General features: G+C 48.0%; 1 protein-coding gene across 4 annotated transcripts in view; it reads left to right on the top strand.

Annotated features, from left to right (window-relative positions):
* LOC122921419 (prostaglandin reductase 1-like) overlaps window positions 1-25500 on the top strand; it is a 62045-nt gene that overhangs the window by 24349 nt on the left and 12196 nt on the right. For all 4 annotated transcript variants that reach the window (XM_044271407.1, XM_044271421.1, XM_044271400.1 and 1 more), the window contains exons 5-8: window positions 8725-8892; window positions 10031-10148; window positions 12497-12652; window positions 13544-13649. In XM_044271407.1, the coding sequence (XP_044127342.1) occupies window positions 8725-8892; window positions 10031-10148; window positions 12497-12652; window positions 13544-13649 (548 nt within the window). The remainder of the gene's footprint in view (window positions 1-8724; window positions 8893-10030; window positions 10149-12496; window positions 12653-13543; window positions 13650-25500) is intronic.

Raw genomic sequence — 25500 nt, 5'->3', positions numbered from 1 at the left:
AACTGTAGAAAATGGCTGCTGGGGAGGTTCTTATATAGTAAGGAGTAGGCAACTTTCCTATTGGTTGCTAGGGATGTTGCTAAGCTCAAACAAGGACATTGCAGCCTTCTCATTGGCCCACAAGCAAGAAGCAGTGAGGTTACTTATGAAAAAAAATCTAGAATATTCGAAATTACGAATATATATCCCTATATTCTAAATAATCGCAAATTCTCGAAGTGCTGATATTCGAATATTCGCGCCCAACACTAATAATGATGACCTACCCTGGGGAGAGAATGTGGTCGATCTGTGCCAGCTACACACACAAGTGAAACACCTTCCTCAAGTGCGAGTAGGTGACAGAACCTTCAGCGGTATTTGGTCAGGCCAAATGCGGCTCTGCGAATGGTGAGGCCAGAACAAGTACAGGCGATAGTAGAATGGGTGGCTGACAGTGCTTCCAGTTCCTTTAGATTGTCTCCTGCTGAAAGATCAGAGTTGCCTGCAGCCGATGTCCATCAGTCTTTCACCTCACCCCCTTGCAAATCAGCCAAGCAGTCTGAGCCCCAAGTCATGCAGCAGTCTCTTCTGCTTTTTAAAGACTCTGCTAGCAGGGTTTCCCAGGGCCATCCACATAGCCCTGCACCAGAAGTGGAAGAGATTGAGTGCACCGATGCCCAACCACTTGTTTCAAGATGGGTACATGGGAGGACCACCGCAGCACGTCTCGGATGATGACGAAACACAGGTGCCAACTGCTGTGGCTTTCTGCAGTGTGCAGACCGACAAGGAGGGCAGGGTTGAAGACTGGGTGAAGGATGACGTGGAGGACGATTAGGTCCTCAACCCCACATGGCATCAAGGTCATGTGAGTGACCTGTCTAGTTCGTAGGAAGAGGCGGTGGTCGCACAGAGCCACCAGCATCAAGGGACCGAGCACATCAAAGCCAGCTCCAAGGAGTTCCCTGGCATGGCAGTTCTTCAACCAATGTGCTAACGATAAGACACGAGTGGTTTGCAATCTGTGCAATCAGAGCCTGAAGCGAGGCATAAACGTTGTAAACTTGAGCACAACCTGCATGACCAGGCATCTAAGTGCAAAGCACGAGCTGCAGTGGAGTAGACTCCTCAAAAACCAAGAAAGGTCTCTGGCTCCTCCTGCTTCCTCTTCTGCTGCAGTCTCGGCCTCTTCATCCACCTCTGGAGTGACAGTGGAACCTGCCACCCCTCAAACAGAGGATCTGCCAGCAACACAAACACCTGGGTCACCAAGCATCTCCACAATGTCCCACAGAAGCATTCACCTCTCCATCTCCCAAACACTGGAGCGGAAGAGGAAGTACCCCCTTACCCACCCGCGTTCCCTGGCCCTGAATGCCAGCATTTCAAAATTGCTGGCCTTTGAAATGCTGTCATTCAGTCTGATGGAGACAGAGTTTTAAAAGCCTTATGATGGTGGCTGTCCCACAGTACGTCGTGCACAATAAGTGTGTGCAGTCTGTGCGCGCTTCTGGCGTTCTCGCCCTGCTGCTGCTCGCCTGTCAGCGCTGCAGCGTAACTTCGGCCTTCTAGCTCACCGCCTCATATGCGATGTGCCCACATGGTGGAACCCCACCTTTCACATGCTGGCCAGACTGTGCAAACAGCAGCAGGTGATAGTGGAGTTTCAGCTGCAGCACGCACGGGTGAGTCACTCTGCGGAACAGCACCACTTCACCACCAATAACTGGGCCTCCATGTGAGACCTGTGTTCCCTGTTGCGCTGTTTCGAGTACTCCACCAACATGGCCAGTGCTGATAACACCGTTCTCAGCATTACTATCCCACTTCTATGCCTCCTTGAAAAAACGCTTCTGGCGATGATGGAAGAGGATGTGGCACAGCAGGAGGAGGAGGAATAGGGATCATTTCATAGGGTTTCCGGCCAGTCATTCACAAGTGGCTCCGAGGGTGGGTTCCTGCACCCACAAACCCAAGGTACACAATTGTCCAGCCAGGGCACAGTTCTGGAGGATGACGAGGTGGAGCATGAGGAGGAGGAGGAGATGGAGATGGAGGAGGAGGAACCATGTTCACAGCAGGGTGGCAACTAAACCAGCTCAATGACATCACTGGTGTGTAGCTGGGGGGATACAGGGGACACGTTCCCTCTGGGCAGCCTGGCACACATGAGCGAATACATGCTGCAGCGCAACGACCGCTGAGTTGCCCAAATTCTAACTTGTGCTGATTACTGGGTGGCCACGCTGCTGGATCCGCGTTACAAGGACAACGTACCGTCCTTAATTCCGTCACTGAAGCGTGATCGTAAGATGCGCGAGTACAAGAGTACGCTGATAGTCGCGCTGCTGGTGGCATTCCCACCTGACAGTGGAAGCACAAGGCGAAGGCAGAGGAGGAGGAAGAGGTCACAAATGCAGCTGGGGCACCTCCCAGCACCTCAGAAGGCAGGGTTAGCATAGCCAAAATGTGGAAAAGCTTTGTCAGCACGCTACAACAACAAGCACCACCAGCTGATATGGAACGTCTTAGCAGGAGTCAGCATTTGAGCAACATGGTGGAGCAGTATGTGTGCACACGCCTACACGTACTGAATGACTGGTCTGCCCCCTTCAACTTCTCGGTCTCCAAATTGGGCATATGGCCTGAGCTTGCCCTTTACACCTTGCAGGTGCTGGCCTGCCCTGCAGCCAGTGTATTGTCTGAACGTGTGTTTAGCACGGCAGGGGGCGTTATCACAGACAAGCGCAGCCGCCTGTCCACAGCCAATGTGGACAAGCTCACGTTCATTAAAATAAACCAGGCATGGATCCCACAGGACTTGTCCGTACCTTGTGCAGAATAGACATGTATACCGGCCTTACCCAGTCATTGTTATACTACAGCGCAATTGCTAATTGTTGTACTTTCGATATTTCCCACTCTTTTGGGGTGTACCCTAATGAATCATTCATAAAGCAGGCGGCGCAGGCACGTGACATCACTGAGGGACGCGCCGGCCACCCGGCCCACCTGCCGGCATTATACAGAAGAAATTCGGATATACGGTACTATTAGGAGTGAGGGGGGCATGTTTAATAACTTTTAATTCAATAATACATTTAGTATACCGGAGGGAGCGGTGGGGCGGGGCTATAGTACAGTGACCCCACCGCTATTGCCGGCCCCCAGCTCCTCCTTCCAGTCCCTCTCCCGGCCCCCGCTCCGTACATCGCGTCCAGCGCCTGCGCCGGCCTCTGATCAGAGGAAGGGAGATGAGCGCTTCCACAATGGAAGCGCTCATCTCCCTGCCGCATAACGCACACCCCAAAGGCCGGCCCTGAATGAGCCCCCCTTTACGGAGCCTGGTGCCCCCCTGGGGGGCGCGCCCCACTATTTGAGAAGCACTGCATTAACCCATGTTTTGCTGTATACAAAACCCTGCTCTAAATAGGTGACAGGGACCTAATTTTTGTAAAATCGTCTGTTCAATTGGTGGGTGACATTTTACCAGTTTTGCAGTCAATAAACCTCTGCTCTGCATAGTTGACGGGGCCCGAAATTTTCAAAAATCGTCTGTTCCATTGGTGGGTGACATTTAAACTATTTTTGCCAATGAAAAACCCCTGCTCTGCATAGGTGACAGGGACTTAAATTTCTAAAATTCGTCTTTAATTGGCCCCTTCATTCGATCCTTTCTCTTTAATAGCTTGTCCCACATTTGAGCTCGATCACATTGGAGCCACTGACCTTCCTTGGATGTGGTATCTTTCTCACGCTCCCTCTTCGGCGTGGAACCCTGATTCGCCGCTAACTGTGATCAACATGGTAGGCGCAAAAAAGAACATCGAAAGTTGATAGAGCAGATATCCAATTGGATCGTGGACATCACTGAGATGTGCGACATGGTGGAGCAGTATGTGTGCACACGCCTACACGTACTGACTGATGGGTCTGCCCCCTTCAACTTCTGGGTCTCCAAATTGGGCACATAGCCTAAGCTTGCCCTTTACGCCTTGGAGGTGCTGGCCTGCCCTGCAGCCAGTGTATTGTCTGAACGTTTGTTTAGCACGACTGGAGAGGGTTATCACAGGTTATATTTCCCAATGTTTTGGGGTGTACCCTAATTTAACCTCTTCCGGACATAGGTACGCCCTTATGTCCTGGTACTTAAGGACATGCCCTGTGTGGTAAAAAAAAGTTTGGTTGCATCACCCTAAGTAGGGTGTCTGGGGTCCACATCATCTAGCGATGATGAGCCCCCAAGGCGGCGGAGACGCCGCCAGGCGGAGCAAGGTGACCGCCATGCTAGGGACCCTGTGGCCCACACTAGTACGGGCAGCTCTGGGGCTCGTACTAGTTTTCCGGCCCACCAGTTAAATCCACTGGAGCACCCTGCCGGTGAACCTGTCTGGTGTACCCCAGAGCGATATGAGCCCGTGATTCCTGATTTTGTAGGCCAATCGGGAATCCAGATTTCCACAGTGGGCTACACTGAATATGACTTTTTTTTTTTAGCAATTTTTTCAGTGACCTACTGGTAAATCTGACCTACTGGTAAATCTGTACGCCCAACAGTTCGTTGCTCAACACCCGGGCTCCTTTTTGGCCAGGTCCGGTGGCTGGACGCCGGTCAGTGCAGCCGAGATGAGGACATTTTGGGGGCCTCGTGCTGCATATGGGCCTGGTCAAGAAACCTAGTGTCAGGCATTACTGGAGTGGGGACGTCCTCTACCAGGCCCCACTTTACAGTACGGCCATGACACGCTCCCGGTTTGAGGCCATCCGGAAATGTCTGCATTATTCAGATAATGCAGCAGGTCCCCCCCAAGGTGATCCTGCCTACGGGCGAGGTATGACTGAAGCTATACAAGCTTTGTGAGAGTACCTCAGGGTACACTTACAAGTTTAGTGTATACGAGGGGCGAGATTCCCGTATTCAACCCCCAGAATGTCCCCCCACTCTGGGTGTTAGCGGGAAACTTGTGTGGGACCTTATGTACCCACTGCTAGATAAGGGTTACCACCTTTTACGTGGATAACCTTTATACTAGTATCCCCTTGTTCCAGTCCCTTGCCGACAGATCCACGTCCGCTTGTGGTACCGTGCGGAAAAATCAACACGGCCTCCCTGCCCACCCCCTCCAGGTACCTATCCCCAGGGGTGCGACCCGTGCCCTTACCAGTGAAAACCTGTCGCTGGTCAGATATAAGGACAAGAGGGATGTCCTTGTACTGTCCACAATTAATGGTAACGGCATCACCCCTGTACCTGTGCGAGGTACCGCGGCAACGGTCCTCAAGCCCGATTGTATCGTCGACTACAATTGGTATATGGGAGGAGTTGATCACTCTGATCAAGTCCTCAAGCCATATAATGCCATGCGCAAAACCCGGTGCAGGTTGCCTTGTACAACTCTTTTGTACTATCCCGAAGCGCTGGCAACACAGGGACATTCCTTCAGTTCTATGAGGCAGTCCTCAAGGCCCTGATCTTTTCGGACCGGGAAAGAGCAGGCCGGAGTACCTCGGTAACTGGAGGCGCCCGGATCGTCCCTGGCCAACACTTTTCAGGTGTGGTCCCCCATACTAGAAAGAAGGGACGAACCCAAAAAAAGTGCAGTGTGTGTCACAGGTGGGGGATACGGAAGGACACCACTACTCAGTGCGACACGTGCCCCGATCATCCGGGCCTCTGTATTGACGGTTGCTTCAGGGAGTATCACACTTCAATGGAGTACTAAATTTATATCCCAATTTAGCCACTGACATTGGATAAAAAAACTGGTTCACAGACTTGAGACACCCAAAAAAACTAAAATAATTTTCAAAAAAGTATACAAATTGGGTATCGCTGCGTCGGTAATAATCTCCTCTCTAAAAAATACCCATGACCTAACCCCCCAGAATAACATGGTCCAAAAAAAAGTGTGAAATTATTATTATTATTTTTTTTTTTGTCACCTTAACCAACAAAACTTTTAATAGCAAGAGATCAAAAAGTCCTATAGCCCCCAAAATAGGGCCAAAAAAAGTTCTCTCATCCCGCAAAAAAATTAGCCCCTACATAAAATAATCGGCAAAAAAATAAAAATAAAGACTCTTAGACTTTAGAGATACAAAAACATTATTTTTTTTGCATCAAAAAGAATAATATAGTCTAAAAAGACTTTAGGTATTGCCGCGTCCGTAAGAATCTCCTCTATAAAAATACCCCATGACCTAACTCGCCAGATTAACATGGTAAAAAAAAGTGCCAAAACAGCTATTTTTGGCACTTTTCCATTTCAATCCGTTTTTTCTGGTAACTAAGCAAGGGTTAACAACCAAACAAAAGTTAATATTTATTACCCTGATACTGCAGTTTACAGAAACGCCACATTTGTGGTCGTAAACTGCTGTATCAGTAAAAGTGAGGCCGCAAAAGGAAAGGACTGACATGGTTTCTGGAAGGCCGATTTTGATGGCCTTTTTTTATTAACACCATGTCCCTTTTGAAGCCCCCCTGATGCCCCCCTAGAGTAAAAACTCCACAAAAGTGACCCATCTAAGAAACTAAACCCCTTAAGGTATTCAAAACTGATTTTACAAACTTTATTAGCCCTTTAGGTGTTCCTCAACAGTTAATGGCAAATGGAGATGAAATTTCAGAATTTTTATTTTTGGTAACCTTGCCTCACAAAAATGTAATATAGAGCAACCAAAAATCATATGTACCCTAAAAATAATCCTAACAAAACCGCCACCTTATCCCGTAGTTTCCAAAATGGGGTCACTTTTAGGGAGTTTCTACTCCAGGGGTGCATCAGGGCGGTTGAAACAGGACACGGTGTAAATAAACCAGTCCATAAAAATCAGCCCTCCAAAAACCTTGTGCTCTACGCCCCGCTGTGTGGCCGTACAGTAGTGTACGGACACATATGGGGTGTTTCTGTAAACGGCAGAGTCAGGGCAATAAAGATACAGTCTTGTTTGGCAGTTAACCCTTGCTTTGTTAGTGGAAAAAATGGGTTAAAATGGAAAATGTGGCAAAAAATGACATTTTCAAATTTCATCCCCATTTGCCAATAACTCTTGTGCAACAGTTTGTAAAATCAGTTTTGAATACCTTGAGGGGTGTAGTTTCTAGAATGGGGTAATCTTTGGGTGGTTTCTATTATTATATAAGCCTCACAAAGTGACTTCAGACCTGAACTGGTCCCTAAAATTTTTTTATTTTTTTTAATTTCTGAAAAATTTCAAGATTTGCTTCCAAACTTCTAAGCCTTGTAACATCCACAAAATATAAAATATCATTCCCAAAATGATGCAAACGTGAAGTAGACATATGGGGAATGTAAAGTAATAACTATGTTTGGAGGTATTACTATGTATTATAGAAGTAGAGAAATTGAAACTTGGAAATTAGCCATTTTTCTTCACATTTTTGGAAATTATTTTATTTTTTAATTAATAAAAATGTTTGTTTTTTTTACTTCATTTTACCAGTGTCATGAAGTACAATATGTGATGAAAAAATCTCAGAATGGCCTGGATAAGTCAAAGCTTTTTAAAGTTATCACCATTTAAGTGACACTGGTCAGATTTGCAAAAAATGGCCTGGTCCTTAAGGTGAAATAAGGCTGTGTCCTTAAGGAGTTAAAAAAAAGTGTAGGCTACCCCCACTTCCACCTACACCACCACATTCACCACCTCCTACTCCATATGGACCCCGTCCTCCTAGATCAAGATTAATATTTTTTATTTTTACGTATTTTATGTTATTTAAAGTCATTTCCCTATCCACATTTGTTTGCAGAGCACTTGCCATGCCCTCTAGCCCTTTCCATGACCTTTTTAGAGCCATTTGAGTGCTCAAAAGTTCGGGGTCAAGTTCGGGTCCCGATCTCGAACCTTTTTTTGTGAAGTTCGGCCGAACCCTAACATCCAGGTGTCCACTCAACTCTAAGTAGTAGTAGTAGTATTGAAATTGGCTAACTATGAATCGTACAACATTTTGCATTATTCTAGACATGGTTGTTCATTTTTAAAGACCTGTAACATTAGAGTAATCATAAATGTACAGTTGTAAAAGTGGGGGGAAATGCCCCTGCGTCTTATGGGGCAAATGCTGCACATCGCGGTCTGCGAGCATCCAGAGCAGGCAGAGCGGCTGGCAGCGTTACGTCACTCACTGACATTGCACGCCTGCTCCTCCCACTTTTATGAATGAAGCAGGCGCGCAACGTCCGTGAGTGACGTTTACGCTGCCAGCCGCTCTGCCTGCTCCGGATGCTCGTTAGTAAGTGCTGATACAGGGGAGAGCGCAACTTTAGTTAGTTATTAAGAGGCTAAGGATTACTGTTTAGAAATACTGGTGAGCGGCGGGGCCCAGTGTATTGGGGGACAATGTTATGGGGGGGAATCTGTGGATGACACATATATATATAGCAGTGCCATCCACAGATCCCCCTCCCCATAATAGTGCCATCCACAGATGCCCCTCATCATAAAAGTGCCATCCACAGATGCCCCTCATCATAAAAGTGCCATCAACAGATCCCCCATTAGTTCAAAACCCACCAAAAACACACCGTTTGGTGCGTCTTATAGGGCAAAAAATACTGTACTTTGTCTACTTCATCTTTTCTACCCAAAATATTTAGAAACCGTTTATACAGTAGCATTCATTAATAAAATTGTAAAAAAAAAAAAGTGTTCCTGGTATCCTAAATTATGTTAACAGGAGCTTGTTTTAAAAACTTTAAACTTTTTTTAATTTAGGATAATAGAAAGCAAAAATTCAGCATTCGCAGAGGGTGGATATTATGTTGGAAACTCTGGCTGGACAACACACTTTATATCTAACGGCAAAGATCTGCGTCCACTGCCTTCTGAATGGCCTGGATCTCTGCCCAGATCACTGGCTCTCGGAACAGTAGGCATGCCTGGGTAAGCTTTTATTTAATGTTGATTTGATCTGGTTTACACAGGGCAGTTTTGGTTTTGAGGGAATTTTAAAGGGAACCTGACAGGTTATTTGTGCTAGCCTTTCTAAAGGCGGAATAAAGTAGTGACAAACATGCTGAGGGCACTGCTGTACCCTATATACCTTTATACTTGGACCCTGCACCCCGTATACACTGCTGTACTCCATATACCTTTAATATATGGACCCTGCACCCCGTATACCCTGCTTTAAAGGGGTAGTCCGGTTGTTTGAAGTTATCCCCTATCCACTGGAAAAAGAGGGCGTGGTGGGGGAGGAGCCAGGTCAGTTAGTGAGATGGGCAAAAGGTGGTAGTGGGCCAGGCTGGGGGCCCATTTCAGACTCTTGCTATAGGGCCCAATGATTTCTATGTACGCCCCTGACTTGTGTGTAAGCAAACTTTGAAAAACGTGATACTTTAAACCTTTTTCATGGCCTGCAAGTCCAACAATGATCATAATATGCAGGAAATCCCCTGCCGGCTGCTTATTTACAGATTCTCCCTATTATCCATTCAGCATGTGCCAGCAGCAGCTCTTATATAATACTATTTGAGATTTACGGATTTTATCTGTAACAGTGTAGAGGGCATAGGTCGTATTAAATATCAATGGGGCATGTGATAAAAGAATATGTAGTGTACCGTATATGTCAAGTTTATAGCTAGTTAGTGTTTTATGCCAGGGAAGGCAGCACTTTGCTTGCAACTCTCCACATATAACACTCCCCACCCGCGCTGCTTGTACTGTGCCTAGGGGTGGATTGGCCATAGACTTTACAGGGAAATTTCCCAGTGGGCTGACGCTTAGGGGGCCGTCTGAGCCCTCCTCATGGCCAGCCAGTGGAAGTCTTTGGCGATGTATTTTGTGCTGCGGGCAGTATTTTGTGATGGACTATGGTATTTGGCTCTGTGGTGGTGGTATAATGTGCCACAATATGGTATTGCTGGCCCTGCCTTCCATCAATTTGGACCCGACTCCAAAACTGTGCCACTTTTAGTATTTTTTCCAGGGCCACTTTAAGTTTCCAGTCCGACCCTGACTGTGCCACTGGTGTGTTTTAGACTTTGTGATTTATCAACACTATTCTGTATTTTAATAGTTTAACTGCATATTTTGGCCTTTTGGAAATCTGCAATCCTAAGGAAGGGGAAGTAGTTCTTGTCAATAGTGCTGCTGGAGCAGTCGGATCAGTTGTAGGACAGATCGCCAAGATAAAAGTAAGTAAATGTGAAAGCTAACCCACTGTTTTTCATTAAAACTTAATTTATTTCATAGTGCATTTCAGATGACTTTCTTCCAAACCTGGTAAAATTTAAGATGGTATTTTGTTTTACTGTCCTTTAGTTAATAGTTAAAGGCGTTGGGCCATCTCACATTTTGATGGCATATCAGTAGGATATGTCACCAATGTCCGATTCGTGCGGGTCCCACCTCTGCGACCTGTATCTCTAGAACAGCGCCGCCAACGGGAAGGAGGGTGCATTGCACAAGTGCGGCCACCATTCACTTCTATGGGAGTACCAAAAATAGCCGTGCGCCGACTCAGTTATTTCCGGAACTCCTGTAGAGGTTGCTGTGTCTGCACTGTGCACTCTTAATTTGCTTCTATGGGAGTTCCAGAAATAGCCAAGAATACTCGGTTCTTTTTAGAACTTCCATAAAAGTGAATGGAGAGCATGTCTCATGTGCAGTGCACTCTCCTTCACTTTGCAGGCCCCAATCTAGAGATAGGTGCTGGTCCCAGAGATAGGACTCGCATCTATTGGACATTGGTGGCTTATCCTAGTGATATGCCACCAAAGAGTGAGATGGACCAACCCCTTTAATGCTATTCACATTGCAAGCATCACAGACAACTTACTGTAACATTGTTGTGACCAAACACTGTTGCTTGACCTCTTTTGATGAGTAACCTTAACTGGCAGCAATAAGTTGCCACGATCATGTAATGTCACTATTGATGGCACATTTTTATGTCCCAAATAGTTTATAAATGCAATTTGTCAGAAAATCCTTAAATGTTTAGCGTTATATGAATGCCCTAAAAAGTTGTCTTTAATTGGAAGAAATTAAGTTTATGCAATAAGAGAGGGATGTATCACCTTTGTTCTTTGTATGTTTTTTTTTCTTAATTGACTCTGGATCTGTGATATCACCTGTTTGAAATGTTGGATTCTGTGTTCTGTAGAGAGGTTAATGATTGATAATAATAAAAAAAATACAAAAATTAATTGAGGCAAATTTTTAGATAAGAAAGTGTTACATGTTGCATGGCATATATTTTATAAACTGTCCCAGCTTTGCTCAATTTTTTAAACCTCAGGGTGGTGAACAGGCTGAGGTATGGAAGTGGCCAGCCTAAAAACCAAAGTCATTATAGTAATGTCATCCAAGGGCAAGCACATGATTAAAGGTGTTTTACAAGACTTTTTTTTTACTAATGACTAGGGATCAACAAATCTACTTCGGATGAAACATCCGAAGTCTATTCGCATATGACTTCGTTCTAATACTGTACCTCTGGATAGGTCATTAGTATCTAGTCGGTGGGGGTCTGACACCTGGGACCCCCACGGATCTGTTGCATGAGAAGGCAGCAGTGCTCCCAGTAGCGCTGAGGCCTTCTCTCAGTTCAACAAGCACAGCACCACCCATTGTATAGTGGCTGTGCTTGTTATCTCAGCTCAGCCACATTCATTTTAATGAGGCTAAGCAGCACCTTGGCCATATGACCAATGAACGTGATATATGGCCTAGAGAAAGCTGCGAGAATGTGATGGGGCTACTGGGAGTGCTGGTGCCTTTTCAAACAGCATCGACAGGGGTCCAGAGTGTTGGATCCCCACTGATCAGATAATCCAAAGGATAGGCCATCAGCTAAAAAAAAAAAAACTTGGAAAAACCTTTTAAGCACAGGAGTGAGCTCTTCAATAGGGTGTTGGTGTCCTTAAAGTGTACTGGCTGTGCTAGAACAGTAAGTCAGAGCCTTTATTTCTTTCTGGCTGGGTGCTATATTCTGGACAGTTAAGGATCTCACACAGTGGCCAAATTTACTAATCCTAAAGATGGCGTAAGCTTAGTCAGGCTGTCTTACCCTGCACAAGATTTATCACAGGGGCTCCAGCAGGATGATAAATGTGGAGCAGGACTAGCTACTCTGACTCTATATCAACTAATGGTTGGCTTTTCAGATGCCAAATTGTATTTTTTTTTTTTATGCAAAATTGTGCATTTTAAGCCCTGCCCTTTCCCACAAAGATCCACCCCTTTCCACTAAGTCTTATCTCCTTGTCGTGTGTGTAAAAAAAATAAATAAAAATTTAACTGGCTTAGTTGCCCATAGCAAGCAATCAGATTCCACCTTTCATTTTTCATAGCTTATTTGGAAAATGAAAGGTGGAATCTGATTGCTTGCTATGGGCAACTAAACCTGTTGTACTCTACACCAGTTTGATAAATCTACCCCAAAGTGTTTTGTTCCTTTTATTCTGAAGGTTGTCTAAAAGTGGAGAGTGGGCCCGTCCCATATCAAAATGTCATATGCAATTTTTGTATTTCTCCTTAGGGCTGTAAGGTAGTTGGATCTGCTGGTTCAGATGACAAAATCCAATATTTAAAAGAAATTGGCTTTGATGAAGCTTTTAACTATAAAACAGTGAGTTCTTTCGAAGAAGCCCTGAAGAAGGCGTCTCCAGAAGGCTATGACTGCTATTTTGAGAATGTGAGTTTTGCGCTCTCTTGTATTGGGGAGGCAGGGGGGAAACTAAGCCACTCGAATTTAGAATAAAATGTGCATATGTGTACATGAATGATGACGCTATATCTGACCATAGTATGACTTTTATCTGGCATATTTTAGAAGCTTTCTCTTTTGCCGGCTATATCTCTAAATCTCAGTTGGATATAAGCTGGTGGGTGGAAACTAACTGCTCCCCATTAGTGTTGATCACGAATATTCGAATTGCGAATTTTAATCGCGAATATCGGCACTTCGAGAATTCGCGAATATTTAGAATATCGCAAAATATAATCGTAATCGCGAATATTTGTTTTTTTTAAATACCAGCTCATGCAAATTTTCATGCGAAAATGCGCAATCAAGAAAATAATGCCTGGAGATGACAAATTCGCGAATTCTCAAATATATGGCGAATAATCGCCCAAATATTCGCGAAATATCGCAAATTCGAATATTGCCCCTTCCGCTCATCACTACTCCCCATATAATACCCCTAGAGATAACAAATTTGGCTCCATAATTCTGTTTCACTCAGAATCGCGCAAAAGTACAGTATGGAATATCATAGAGAAGTATTGGGCTAGTATAGATGTGAATAAAGTACTTGCATGCTATATAATATTTACTGTTAGCTGCTGAATAATGTCTGTACTGTTCTGGGAGTTCTATGTAATGATGTAACCTGTAGCTATCATCTCCTATATCTGAGGGTGCATATATCAGTGAGACCTTATGGATGAATTAGATTAGTTTTGAATAACTAAGAACATTGAAGAATGAAGTAGCAATGTCAATTTTATGTGGGACAAACAATAAATGTGAATACAAATACACAATATATTAAACCAATACATTTTGTTCTTTGCTCTGTAGGTTGGTGGGAAATTTTCTGATGCTGCACTACCACAAATGAAGGATTTTGGAAGAATTGCTGTCTGTGGTGTGATATCCATGTATAATGATGCAGTGCCTCCATCAGGTAAATTTCTATGGCTGTTAATCAGTTTAATTCATGTATTAAATGGGTTTTGCAAAAATGGGGAGGGTTTTGGCAACCTCTTGGCCGGACCTATAAAGAGAAGCTTACTTACCTGCTCCCTGGTGCTGGCTCCCTGCTCCTTCTCTTCCAGCTCTGCTGGGCTCCCATGCTGAAAACATTTACTTTGACATTGCCATGGCCATTGATTGGCTGCTGCCAATGTCAAACTGGATGTTTACAGAGAGGGAGCCCAGTGGCACAACTTTTACAGGTCCAGCCAAGTGGAGGAGTTGACTAAAAAAGCTAATCTTGCACAACCCATTTAAGGACTAGGCTACACTACAGAATTTAAGGCTTCACCAGTTGTGTGGCAGAAGCTGAGTTGCACTACTTATTACCCAAGATACTGCTGCACATATTTTTTTCATAATTACTTGAATGAACTGAACTTCGGCATTTGGAAGTTATATCATCCAATTTCAGGTGCATGCTAAATTCATCTTTAATGATCCTGAAAGCATTCCAGCTGCATAGCAAAGGTCCTATAGAGAGTCCCATAATGACATCTAAGACACATTCATGTAATTCATTATCTCTACTTGTTAGAAAAACCCAAATGTGGGAGATCACCTTTAAATTAAAACTTGTACGGTATATTCAGCTAACATTTAAGTCGCCTAATAAAATTTCTGGGTTAGTATGGTTAGGGTCAAGCTATCCATGGCTCTACCGTGGTAGTGGTTACTGAAAATGAAGGGCATATTTACATATGTAACATGTGGCATCTTTCCTTCAATTTAACAAAATAAATCTGCCGACCTAATGAATGTCAAGCTTTTACATTTTTGTAAATTCAACCGAAAATAGATGTATTTCTTACCAACACTTTAAGAGGCACAGTGGCCTAGATTTACTCTATTAATGTCTGCTATAATATGCATCAATCTTTGCAGACAGATTTCTTTGTTTCTACATTTTTTACCAAATACATGACAAGGGGGCAGGGCTTAGTGGACAGGGACAGATTCATGGGAAAGGGTGAAGGGCCTATTATGTGCCATTTTGGCACCAAAATTTAGCCAGAATCTGGCTTAAAAATCTACTTCAAAGTAAGCCAACCAATAGTTGTTATAGAGTCAGAGAAAAGTGTCTGCCCCTGCACCAGATTTATCATCCAGCCTGTGCCACTGTGATAAATCTGGTGCAGGTCTAGACAGTTTGCCTACGTTTATGCTATCTTTAGGATTATTAAATAAAATAAAAAAAGGCAGACATTTTTGCATATCGAACACCAAAAAAAAAATCAATTACAAGCTATCAATAAAATGATACCAGTGAAAATTACAAGTCACAAAAATCAAGCCCTCACACAGTTCCTTATAAAGAAAAATAAAAAGGATATAAGTCTTGGGATGTAGAGATGCAAAACCATTTTTTAAAGTGGTTTTATTGTGCAAAAGTAATAACCTACAGTATATTACGCAAAAGAATGTTGTAAAATTTACACTGTAGAAAGGCAAATCCAGTATTGCTGTTTTTCTTGCATTCTTGCCCTGAAAGAGTTACACGTAATAATTAGAGTTTAGCGGACACCTGGATGTTCGGGTCCGCCGGGTTCGGCCGAACTTCGCGAAAGTTTGATTTCGGGGACCCGAACTTGAAACCGAAACCCATTGAAGGCAATGGGGACCCGAACTTTGGAGCACTAAAATAGCTCTAAAAAAGTCATGTAAAAGACTAGAGGGCTGCAAAAGGCAGCAAAATGTGGTTAAAAGCATGGCAAGTGCTCTGCAAACAAATGTGGATAGGGAAATGACTTCAAATAACATAAAATACTTAAAAATGAAAAATTAATCTAGATCTAGGAGGAGGAGGTCCATATGGAGTAGGAGGTTGAGGAGGCGTTGTATGTGGAGGTGTAGGTGGAAGCGGCAGTGGAGGAGGAGGAGTTAGCCAACACTTTATTTATTTTTTATTTTTTTTGTTTAAATTTGGGTAGACCCCCAAATATTGGGAAATATAAAAAATAAAACAAAGAGAGAGTGCGCTGGAGTACAACAATGGCTGGGTGAGGTCAGTATACATGTCTATTCTGCACAAGGTACGGACAAGTCCTGTGGGATCCCTGCCTGGTTAATTTTAATGAACGTGACCTTGTCCACATTGGCTGTGGACAGGCGGCTGCGCTTGTCTGTGATAACCCCCCTGTCATGCAAAACAAACGTTCAGACAATACACTGGCTGCAGGGAAGGCCAGCACCTCCAAGGCATAAAGAACAAGCTCAGGCCATGTTCCCAATTTCAAGACCCAGAAGTTGAAGGGGGCAGACCCATCAGTCAGTACGTGAAGGCGGGTGCACACATAATGCTCCACGATGTCGCACGTCCCCGTGACAGCCACGATCCAATTGCATATCTTCCCTACAAACTTTCAATGTTCTTTTATGCGCCTACAATGGTGGTAACGGAGAATCGGGGTTCCATGCCGGAGACGGAGCCTGAGAAATGGATACCACATCCAAGGGAGGTCAATGGCTGAAATGTGGAACAAGTTATTAAAGTGGAGGAATCGAATGAATGGAGGGGGGGCGCGTCAATTACCCACTCCCGACTCGGGGAGGTAGTGACGATAAATAACAATACAGGACTTTAAGATGCCCTGTTATTGGATGAGTTTTAAAACGGGAGAGGCCCTGTTACCGCTTTGTTGATTCTAGATAACTTCTTAGATAACACACAATATAGTATAACTCTATCTTTATTAATTAAGAGAATAAATAAGTACATGATACAGCAAATTACAATTGCATATAGTGGCAGCAGTGCAGAAGTGTACTGCGACAAGTATAACAACCACCCTCCCTCCTACAATACTATTAACTCCTATGGGCGCTGTCAAGGAGATTGAACACCTACAGTACTGCGATACCAATGTAATATACATATATAACAACGCAGGAAGTAGGCAACTCAATACTTGACCTCCATGTCGTCATTTCATCCTGCCCATAGTACTACCGCTGCATAAAAGTTAGTATGGGGTCTATACAAAAGAGTCCCAATACCTTAACAGTTTACTGACATACATGCAACCATAAGACAAGGGGCAATGGATGAAAGGGAGAGCATGAAGCTCCTAATACTAACCAGGAGAGGAGAGAGGATGATGGCACCAACCCGACGCGCATTTCGCCTCGCTTCTTCAGGGGGCATCGTTGGGCTGCTCTAGCAGAAACGTGCAGTTATCAAGCATATACAAGGTGGAGTTCCAGCGCTTTGGGCAGTCACACATCGGATGTCTGACGGGCAGGTGATGTCGCCGCTGAACGTCAGCAAGGCGAGCCATGGCCGTGGGAGATCTTCTAAAATTGGCAGAGATTTTCCTGGCCTGACGCAAGACGTCCCGGACCCCAGGGTATTTGGCAACGAATCGCTGCACGACTAAGTTCAGGATGTGTGCTATGCACGGCACGTGTGTCATTTTGCCCTGTTTCAGCGCGCTCAGCAGATTGGCACCGTTGTCGCACACCACTTTACCAACTGTCAAATTGAGCAGGGTTAGCCACTGATCAGCCTGTGACCGCTGTGGCTCTTGGCTTCCAGACACAACAGCCGCAGCACAGCATGACAACGTCTCCCTGGCACATCGAATAGGTTCTGGGGAGCTTGGGGGGCAAAGTGGAAGAGGCGGTAGCAGTGGAAAAGGAGTACGCTGAGGAGACGGATGATGGAGTAGGAGGAGGAGAAGTAGAGGCAGGCCTGCATGCAATCCATGGTGGGAACACCAAATCAACACTGGTGCCACGGGTTGCATGCTTGACGGCCGTCAGAAGGTTCACCCAATGGGCAGTAAGTTATGTACCTTCCATGCCTGTGTTTGCTAGACCACGTGTCTGTGGTCAGATGTATCTTGGCACCGACACTGTGTGCCAGAGATATATTCACTTGCCGCTGAACGTGCCCATATAGCTCTGGGATGCCCTTCTGGGAGAAATATTTCTTTCCGGGGACCTTCCATTGCGGTGTGCCAATGGCCACAAATTTTCTATAGGCCTCCAAGTCCACCGGTTTATATGGCAGTAGTTGGCAGACTAGCAGTTCCGACAGTCAGCCGTTGGAAAAGAGTTATCCAGCATAATCATCTTTTTATGCTCTAACATTTGGGCCACGTAAGCCTGCCTTTTGCCAGATGAATGTGACAACGGCACGGTGGAAGGTGGAGTGGAGGACAAATGGGAGGAGATGGAGAAAAGGCAGGGTGTGGAGCGTCGAGTGTGGCTTTGCGGGTTCTGATGGTGTTGCTCCCACTGGGCTCGGTGATGGGAGGCCAGGTGCCGCATTAAGGCGTTCATCCCAAGGTGACTGTTGGGCTTACCACGACTTATACGTTGACAGCACAGGCTGCGGATGGCAACTCTATTGTCAGCAGCTGACACGTTAATAAATAAATAAACACTGCGGACCCGTGCGCCGGCATCCTGGGTGCACCAGATGTGACCGTGCATGGTGAATGGCTCGTTCCAGATACATTAGCAGTCTGCTTTTTGCCTCCTGTGCACTGTATGTTCTGCCGGCTTCTCCTCCCTATCTGATGCTCCGTTTCTCCCTCTGAACTCCCCTCCTCTTCCTCTCTTGTGGGCACCCACGTGATCTCTATCGTCACCTTCACAATCACTGACGTTAGAGATCTCTGAGTATGCAGCAACAGAGGGGACCACCCTACTTGGGCTGATCTGGGTACTGTCGTCAGACTGCTGGGTGGCGACCGTTGATGCCTCCTCTTCCTGATCTGATGCCAAGAATGGCTGTGCATCAGTAAGGTCTTGGAATGGATGGGAAAATAATTCCTCTTACTTGAGCAGAGGGGATATGGTGGTGGTGGCGTCTTTTGGGGTGCACACAGCAGAGAGTGAAGAGGGTGTAGATAGAGAGGATGAGGAAGGTGCAGAAGCGGAAGGCTGAATGAGCCACTCAACCAAGTCTGTTGCGTCCTTTGACGTAATTGCACGCACCTTCTGCAACTTCCCACTTAAGCTCCTGCCTGGTGCACATGCTTGACCCCTACTACCCCTGCGGAATGGCCTGCCTCTTCCTCCGCCTGTCATTTTTAAAATTACCCTGTGACAAAAGTCCCTACAGAAGAGCAGTATTTGTGGAAGAAGGTATATCACACCCCTGCCTCAATCACTTTTTTTGGACTGGCAACTGGTAGAAATTATTTGTTCCAATAGTGTTTGTCACTCTGTGTAGCTGCGGTAACGCTACAGAACCGCAAACAAATGCTGCACTACCCAAATGCACTATATAGAAAGTATATTATTGGTATATCACAGCCCTGCTTCAATCAAATTTTTTTGGGGGGGGCCAACTGGAATATCACACCAGTAGAAGTTATTTGTTCCAATAGCGTTTGTCACTGTGTAGCTGTGGTAACGCAGCAGAAACGCACACAACTACTGCACAATACAAATGCACTATAATATACATTCTATGTTAGAAAGTATATTATAAAAAGAACCAAAGCATTGGGTGAGCACTCTACATTTGGTCTTTAGTAGTAAAACTGTTTAATTAAACATCATAAAGTCAAATTCTTATATAGCATAAAATGAAATAAAATTCACATAAAATTGGAAAATTGCGGGTATAGGTAGTTTCTACCTACTTGAAATACCAATAACTTCTACATGCAATCTCGAATATTAGATTTTTTTCTATACAAAATGCTCAGGAGGACTTAATGAATATATGTTGCAAAAAACACAAATATGCCAAAAAAAAAGACGCATGAGAGACGCACAAAAAACGCATATGATCTTCCATCCAAAAGGAAATCCAGTTATCCATAGATTGGTGCTGATCTTGGAAATAAAAGGCAGAGGCAAACAGGTAGTGCGGTACCACTGATGAAGGGAAGGAGAGTTTCCGAAACGCGTCTGGGCTGGATCGCACACTTGATTAGAAGCACCTCCGCAATAACGAGCATGGCCATGCTGTATAACTGAACAAAAATAATGCCTCAATGACTAGTATTAAGGCTGGTTACAGCCTGTATTTGTGGGCGGGGCTGCTGGCTATATCTTCCCACGCGACCTCCCCCTGAGGACGGTCGCTTCATGCAGGCTTTCTCCGTTCCGCCCTGTCACTTCCGGTTCGCGGTCGCGTCACTTCCGGTTGACTCTCGGCTGGGGGCAGCGTCCGTCCGTCGCCCGGCCGGGCTCGGCCGGTCTCTCTCTTCCCTCCAGCTCCGAGGGAGCCTCCTCTTGTCAGGTCTGTTTTGGTCCTCAGCAGGGTTCGGCGGGTCCGGCGCCTGCAGCGCTTCAGGTGGGGGCGCACTGTTCCGCTCGTCTCCCCCTGCGCCTCAGGTCTTCAGCGGTGTAGCAGAGCTGGAGTATGTTAAAAAAAAAAAAAAAAAAAAAAAAAAAAAAGCACACACTGCTCTGCTGCCCGTGTTCTATTTTCTTATGCTTTTGTTTTATCCAGCAGGTTCCTCAAATGTTATGTGGTTCCCTATATGCCATAGGCATGTTCCAATGCCATCCCCATCTGACTCTTTGCCATGTCCATGACACCTGTCGTGCCGCCGCGTGCACCTCCGCATCCCTTGCGTATAGCTCTTAGTCAGGGACGGCAGGACGGGTGGGGTCCGGCCTGCGGGTCCCCCGGGTCCCTCATCCCAGAAGCATCCTGTCCGGGCCCCCATGTTCCGGGCTTCTTGTGGTCGGATCGGCGTGCGTTCCAGTGTGGAACGCACACGCCGATACCTGCTCCTACATCTGGGTCTCCTGCTCTCCCTGCGACTTGGGACGGGGGGCCCTGTTCCCCAGTCCACCCGTCCACATGGTCACCCCCCACCACAACTACAATCGTGGGTACAACAGGTTGGCCTCTGTAATTGATGGATATAAATGGCCGGAGGTAACTGACTTGGAAGAGTGTGAACGCCCCTTCTCTGTCCATTAGTCACAAGAAGGCTAAATCGGCCTATTAAGCAAGCCATCTTGGGATAAAACATTTCCTGTACTGATAATAACGTTGCTTTTTTTTTTTTATCCCGTCAGTACAGTAAGTAATTGAGTATTGAATAATACATTCATATTCTGGAAAAGGGTTTCTGATTCGGAGCCAAGAGTTTATTTCCTTAAAGATTTCCTTCTAAATGTTTTCTTTTAAATTCAACTGCTCTTGCGAATTCTACCTTTGTTCCGTGCTTGTGCATCACTCCATATGTTTTCCGCCCCGGGGCATTGGTTCATGGCGCGGCAGCGTGGTGCCGCCCTCCTGTGCACACAGGTCTGGCGGCTGTGTCTGCCGCCCTCCTGGGCGCATGCGTCTGGCACCATTGCAGTGCCGTCCTCACATGCTCAGGTTTGGCACAAGCTGCCCCGCCGCCCTCCTGTGCACATGCGTGTGGCACCGCCGTGTTACACCTGGGTGCTGATTATTGCTTGTTGTCTATACTTGGGTCTGTTTTCCATGCTTCTTATCTCGCTCACCCAGGCCCGTTCTGCCTCTGTCATCCTGGATCACCCAGGCCCGTTCTGCCTCTGTCATCCTGGATCGCCCAGGCCCGTTCTGCCTCTGTCGTCCTGGATCGCCCAGGCCCGTTCTGCCTCTGTCGTCCTGGATCGCCCAGGCTCGTTCTGCCTCTGTCATCCTGGATCGCCCAGGCCCGTTCTGCCTCTGTCATCCTGGATCACCCAGGCCCGTTCTGCCTCTGTCATCCTGGATCACCCAGGCCCGTTCTGCCTCTGTCATCCTGGATCACCCAGGCCCGTTCTGCCTCTGTCATCCTGGATCGCCCAGGCCCGTTCTGCCTCTGTCGTCCTGGATCGCCCAGGCCCGTTCTGCCTCTGTCGTCCTGGATCGCCCAGGCCCGTTCTGCCTCTGTCGTCCTGGATCGCCCAGGCCCGTTCTGCCTCTGTCGTCCTGGATCGCCCAGGCTCGTTCTGCCTCTGTCGTCCTGGATCGCCCAGGCTCGTTTTGCCTCTGTCATCCTGGTTCGCCCAGGCCCACGCTGCCTCTGTCATCCTTCCTCGCTCCCCGCTCGGTCCTCCGGTCCCGCATCTTCTTTCTCTTCCCTGCTCTCCTAAAGCAATGTTTAAGAATAATGACAATATTAAAGCTAATTGGTACAAGTTCTTCTTTAGTTCACTGGACCTGGGGGTATCTACAACTGTAATCAGGTATAATTGCATGTATTGTTTCTATTTTTCATTTATTTTGCAGTACATTCCAGCCGAGAAGCCATGGTTAGCAGGCACGGGGCTGGCCGGCCTGTTTCTCCATTCCACCCTCCTGAGCACTTGGTTATAGCGCAGTGGTGTGATGCCACGCTCCTGTGCACACGTGTGCGGCACCCCTATCTTATGCCACCCTCCGGGCGCATTACACGGCTTTGCGGTGTTGTGCCACCCTCCATGCTCGGGTACCTGGCACAGCTGTCTCGTGCCGCCCTCCTGTGCACATGCGTGTGGCTCTGCCATGTTTTTCCGCCCTGCCACATGTATGGGGGAGGGCGCGATAACCCTTAAACGGGCCCTTCCTTTCTCAGGTGCAGCAGCTGTTCCGGTTGTCTTATGTGCCATTTCGGGCTCGGGGCTGTCTTCATGAGTTTGTTGTCTTCATCTAGGTGCTGATAAATTTTTCCAAAATGAATAGGGCTGCAGTACCGTCTGATATCCAGTCTTCCGGTTCGGCCAAGTTGCTGCTCAGCTTCCCGAATTTCTTCAGGTATCACTCACACGTCATTTTGTCCGTTTTCCATGCTTCTTGTCTCACTCTCGCACTTCATCTGTAGTCTCTCTGGATCACCCAGGCTCGTTCCGTCTCTGTCATCCTGGATCTCCCAGGTACACGCTGTCTCTGGCCCACGCTGCCTCTGTCATCCTGGATCGCCCAGGCCCACGCTGCCTCTGTCATCCTGGATCGCCCAGGCCCACGCTGCCTCTGTCATCCTGGATCGCCCAGGCCCACGCTGCCTCTGTCATCCTTCCTCGCTCCCTGTCCACGGCCCTCCGTTCCCCCATCTTCCTTCTCTTCCTGTCTCTCCTAAAGCGGTGTCTATTAAAATAATAAGAATAAAATCTAATTGGTACAAGTTCTTCCTCAGTACACCGGACCTGGGGGCATCTCCAACTGTAATCAGGTATAATTGCATGTATTGTTTTCTTTTTTTTTTATTTATTTCACAGTGCATTTCAGCCGAGGAGCCATGGTTGGCATCAGTTGGCAGGCACGGGGCTTGTCGGCCTGTTTTTCCATTCCGGTGGGAGTAGGCTGGTCCTGCTTCTGCTGGGGGGAGAGTTCAAGTATGAAGACAGAGAGGGGAGGGAGTGTATGCCAGAGCTTCTATTCCTGGGAACAGAACGAAAAAAAGTGTAGCTAACCCCATGAAGGTTGTCTTAGTAGTGGGGTTCAGTTGCCGTGCTATTTTCCGGTTTCCTAATGTACCATTTTGGACACTATTTTCTTAAATCAAACACGGCTGCGGTACTGTCTGATACTCAGTCCTCCCGATCAGCCAAGTAGCCGCTCATCAGCTTCCCGAACTCTTCAGGTATCATGCATACCTCTTCTGTCTGTCTTCCCTGCTTCTTGACACACTCTCACGTCATCCGAAGTCCCCTGGCGGGTCCGCCCAGGCTCGCTCTACCCCTGTCATCCAGGATCGCCCTGGCCCGTTCTGTCGTCCTGGGTCGCCCAGGCTCGCTCTGTCTCTGCCATCCTGCATCGCCCAGGCTCGCTCTGTCTCTGCCATCCTGGATCGCCCAGGCTCGCTCAGCTCCTGTCATCCTGGATCGCCCAGGCTCGCTCAGCTCTTGTCATCCTGGATCGCCCAGGCTTGCTCCGCCCCTGTTATTCTGGATCGCCCAGGCTCGCTCTGTCTCTGCCATCCTGGATCGCCCAGGCTCGCTCTGCTCCTGTCATTCTGGTTCGCCCAGGCTCGCTCCGCCCCTGTCATCCTGGATCGCCCAGGCTCGCTCCGCCCCTGTCATCCTGGATCGCCCGGGCTCGCTCCGCCCCTGTCATCCTGGATCGCCCGGGCTCGGTCCGCCCCTGTCATCCTGGATCGCCCGGGCTCGCTCCGCCCCTGTCATCCTGGATCGCCCGGGCTCGCTCCGCCCCTGTCATCCTGGATCGCCCGGGCTCGCTCCGCCCCTGTCATCCTGGATCGCCCGGGCTCGCTCCGCCCCTGTCATCCTGGATCGCCCGGGCTCGCTCTGCTCCTGTCATCCTGGATCGCCCGGGCTCGCTCTGCTCCTGTCATCCTGGATCGCCCGGGCTCGCTCTGCTCCTGTCATCCTGGATCGCCCGGGCTCGCTCTGCTCCTGTCATCCTGGATCGCCCGGGCTCGCTCTGCTCCTGTCATCCTGGATCGCCCGGGCTCGCTCTGCTCCTGTCATCCTGGATCGCCCGGGGCTCGCTCTGCTCCTGTCATCCTGGATCGCCCGGGCTCGCTCTGCTCCTGTCATCCTGGATCGCCCGGGCTCGCTCTGCTCCTGTCATCCTGGATCGCCCGGGCTCGCTCTGCTCCTGTCATCCTGGATCGCCCGGGCTCGCTCTGCTCCTGTCATCCTGGATCGCCCGGGCTCGCTCTGCTCCTGTCATCCTGGCTCGCCCGGGCTCGCGCTGCTCCTGTCATCCTGGCTCGCCCGGGCTCGCGCTGCTCCTGTCATCCTGGCTCGCCCGGGCTCGCGCTGCTCCTGTCATCCTGGCTCGCCCGGGCTCGCGCTGCTCCTGTCATCCTGGCTCGCCCGGGCTCGCGCTGCTCCTGTCATCCTGGCTCGCCCGGGCTCGCGCTGCTCCTGTCATCCTGGCTCGCCCGGGCTCGCGCTGCTCCTGTCATCCTGGCTCGCCCGGGCTCGCGCTGCTCCTGTCATCCTGGCTCGCCCGGGCTCGCGCTGCTCCTGTCATCCTGGCTCGCCCGGGCTCGCGCTGCTCCTGTCATCCTGGCTCGCCCGGGCTCGCGCTGCTCCTGTCATCCTGGCTCGCCCGGGCTCGCGCTGCTCCTGTCATCCTGGCTCGCCCGGGCTCGCGCTGCTCCTGTCATCTTGGCTCGCCCGGGCTCGCGCTGCTCCTGTCATCCTGGATCGCCCAGGCTCGCCCTGTCTGTCATTCGGCATCGCCCAAGCTCACTCTGCCTCTCTCATCCTGGATCGCCCAAGCTCACTCTGCCTCTCTCATCCTGGATCGCCCAGGCCCACGTTGCCTCTCTCATCCTGGATCGCCCAGGCCCACGTTGCCTCTCTCATCCTGGATCGCCCAGGCCCACGTTGCCTCTCTCATCCTGGATCGCCCAAGCTTGCCCTTCCGCTGTTATCCTGGACTGTCACTTTACCAACTACCCAGTGCCTTCCCGGCTCGCTCAGGTCATTTAACAGCCCAGCTCCTGCCTGAATCACTCTGGCCCTTGTTACTTCCCGTGTCGGTCGGTCCAATTAACTATTTCCCTCCTACAGCGTGGGTAGTCTTTTTGCCCACTTATTCAGGCCTACCCCGCACTGGCTCCGGGCACAGTTCAGCCAGATGGATCATGGAGGGTGATAGGCATCCCTCCCAACTCCACGCCAATGTACACCTCAGCCCCTGCCACAATAACCAATATCAAGAATCGAGACAGACACTCTCTTTTCCTATTACACTGGATGAAAGTCATGTGATCCAGGTAAATCCGAGACATCGCTCCAACTCCTGCGATATCTCGGGTAAGTGGCTCGAGGAGTACATAGCGAGACGCCGGCTTTGTCCCGCGCCGCCCGACCCTCGCCAAACTAAATGGAGGCACGAAAGAATAAAAGGAAGGTAAGAGGAACCAGCTCATATGAGACTGTAAATTACTGGCACAAGA

The sequence above is a fragment of the Bufo gargarizans genome, chromosome 1, assembly GCF_014858855.1.
Source record: "Bufo gargarizans isolate SCDJY-AF-19 chromosome 1, ASM1485885v1, whole genome shotgun sequence".
Classification (NCBI taxonomy): domain Eukaryota; kingdom Metazoa; phylum Chordata; class Amphibia; order Anura; family Bufonidae; genus Bufo; species Bufo gargarizans.
This window is presented reverse-complemented; position numbering and strand designations above follow the sequence as displayed.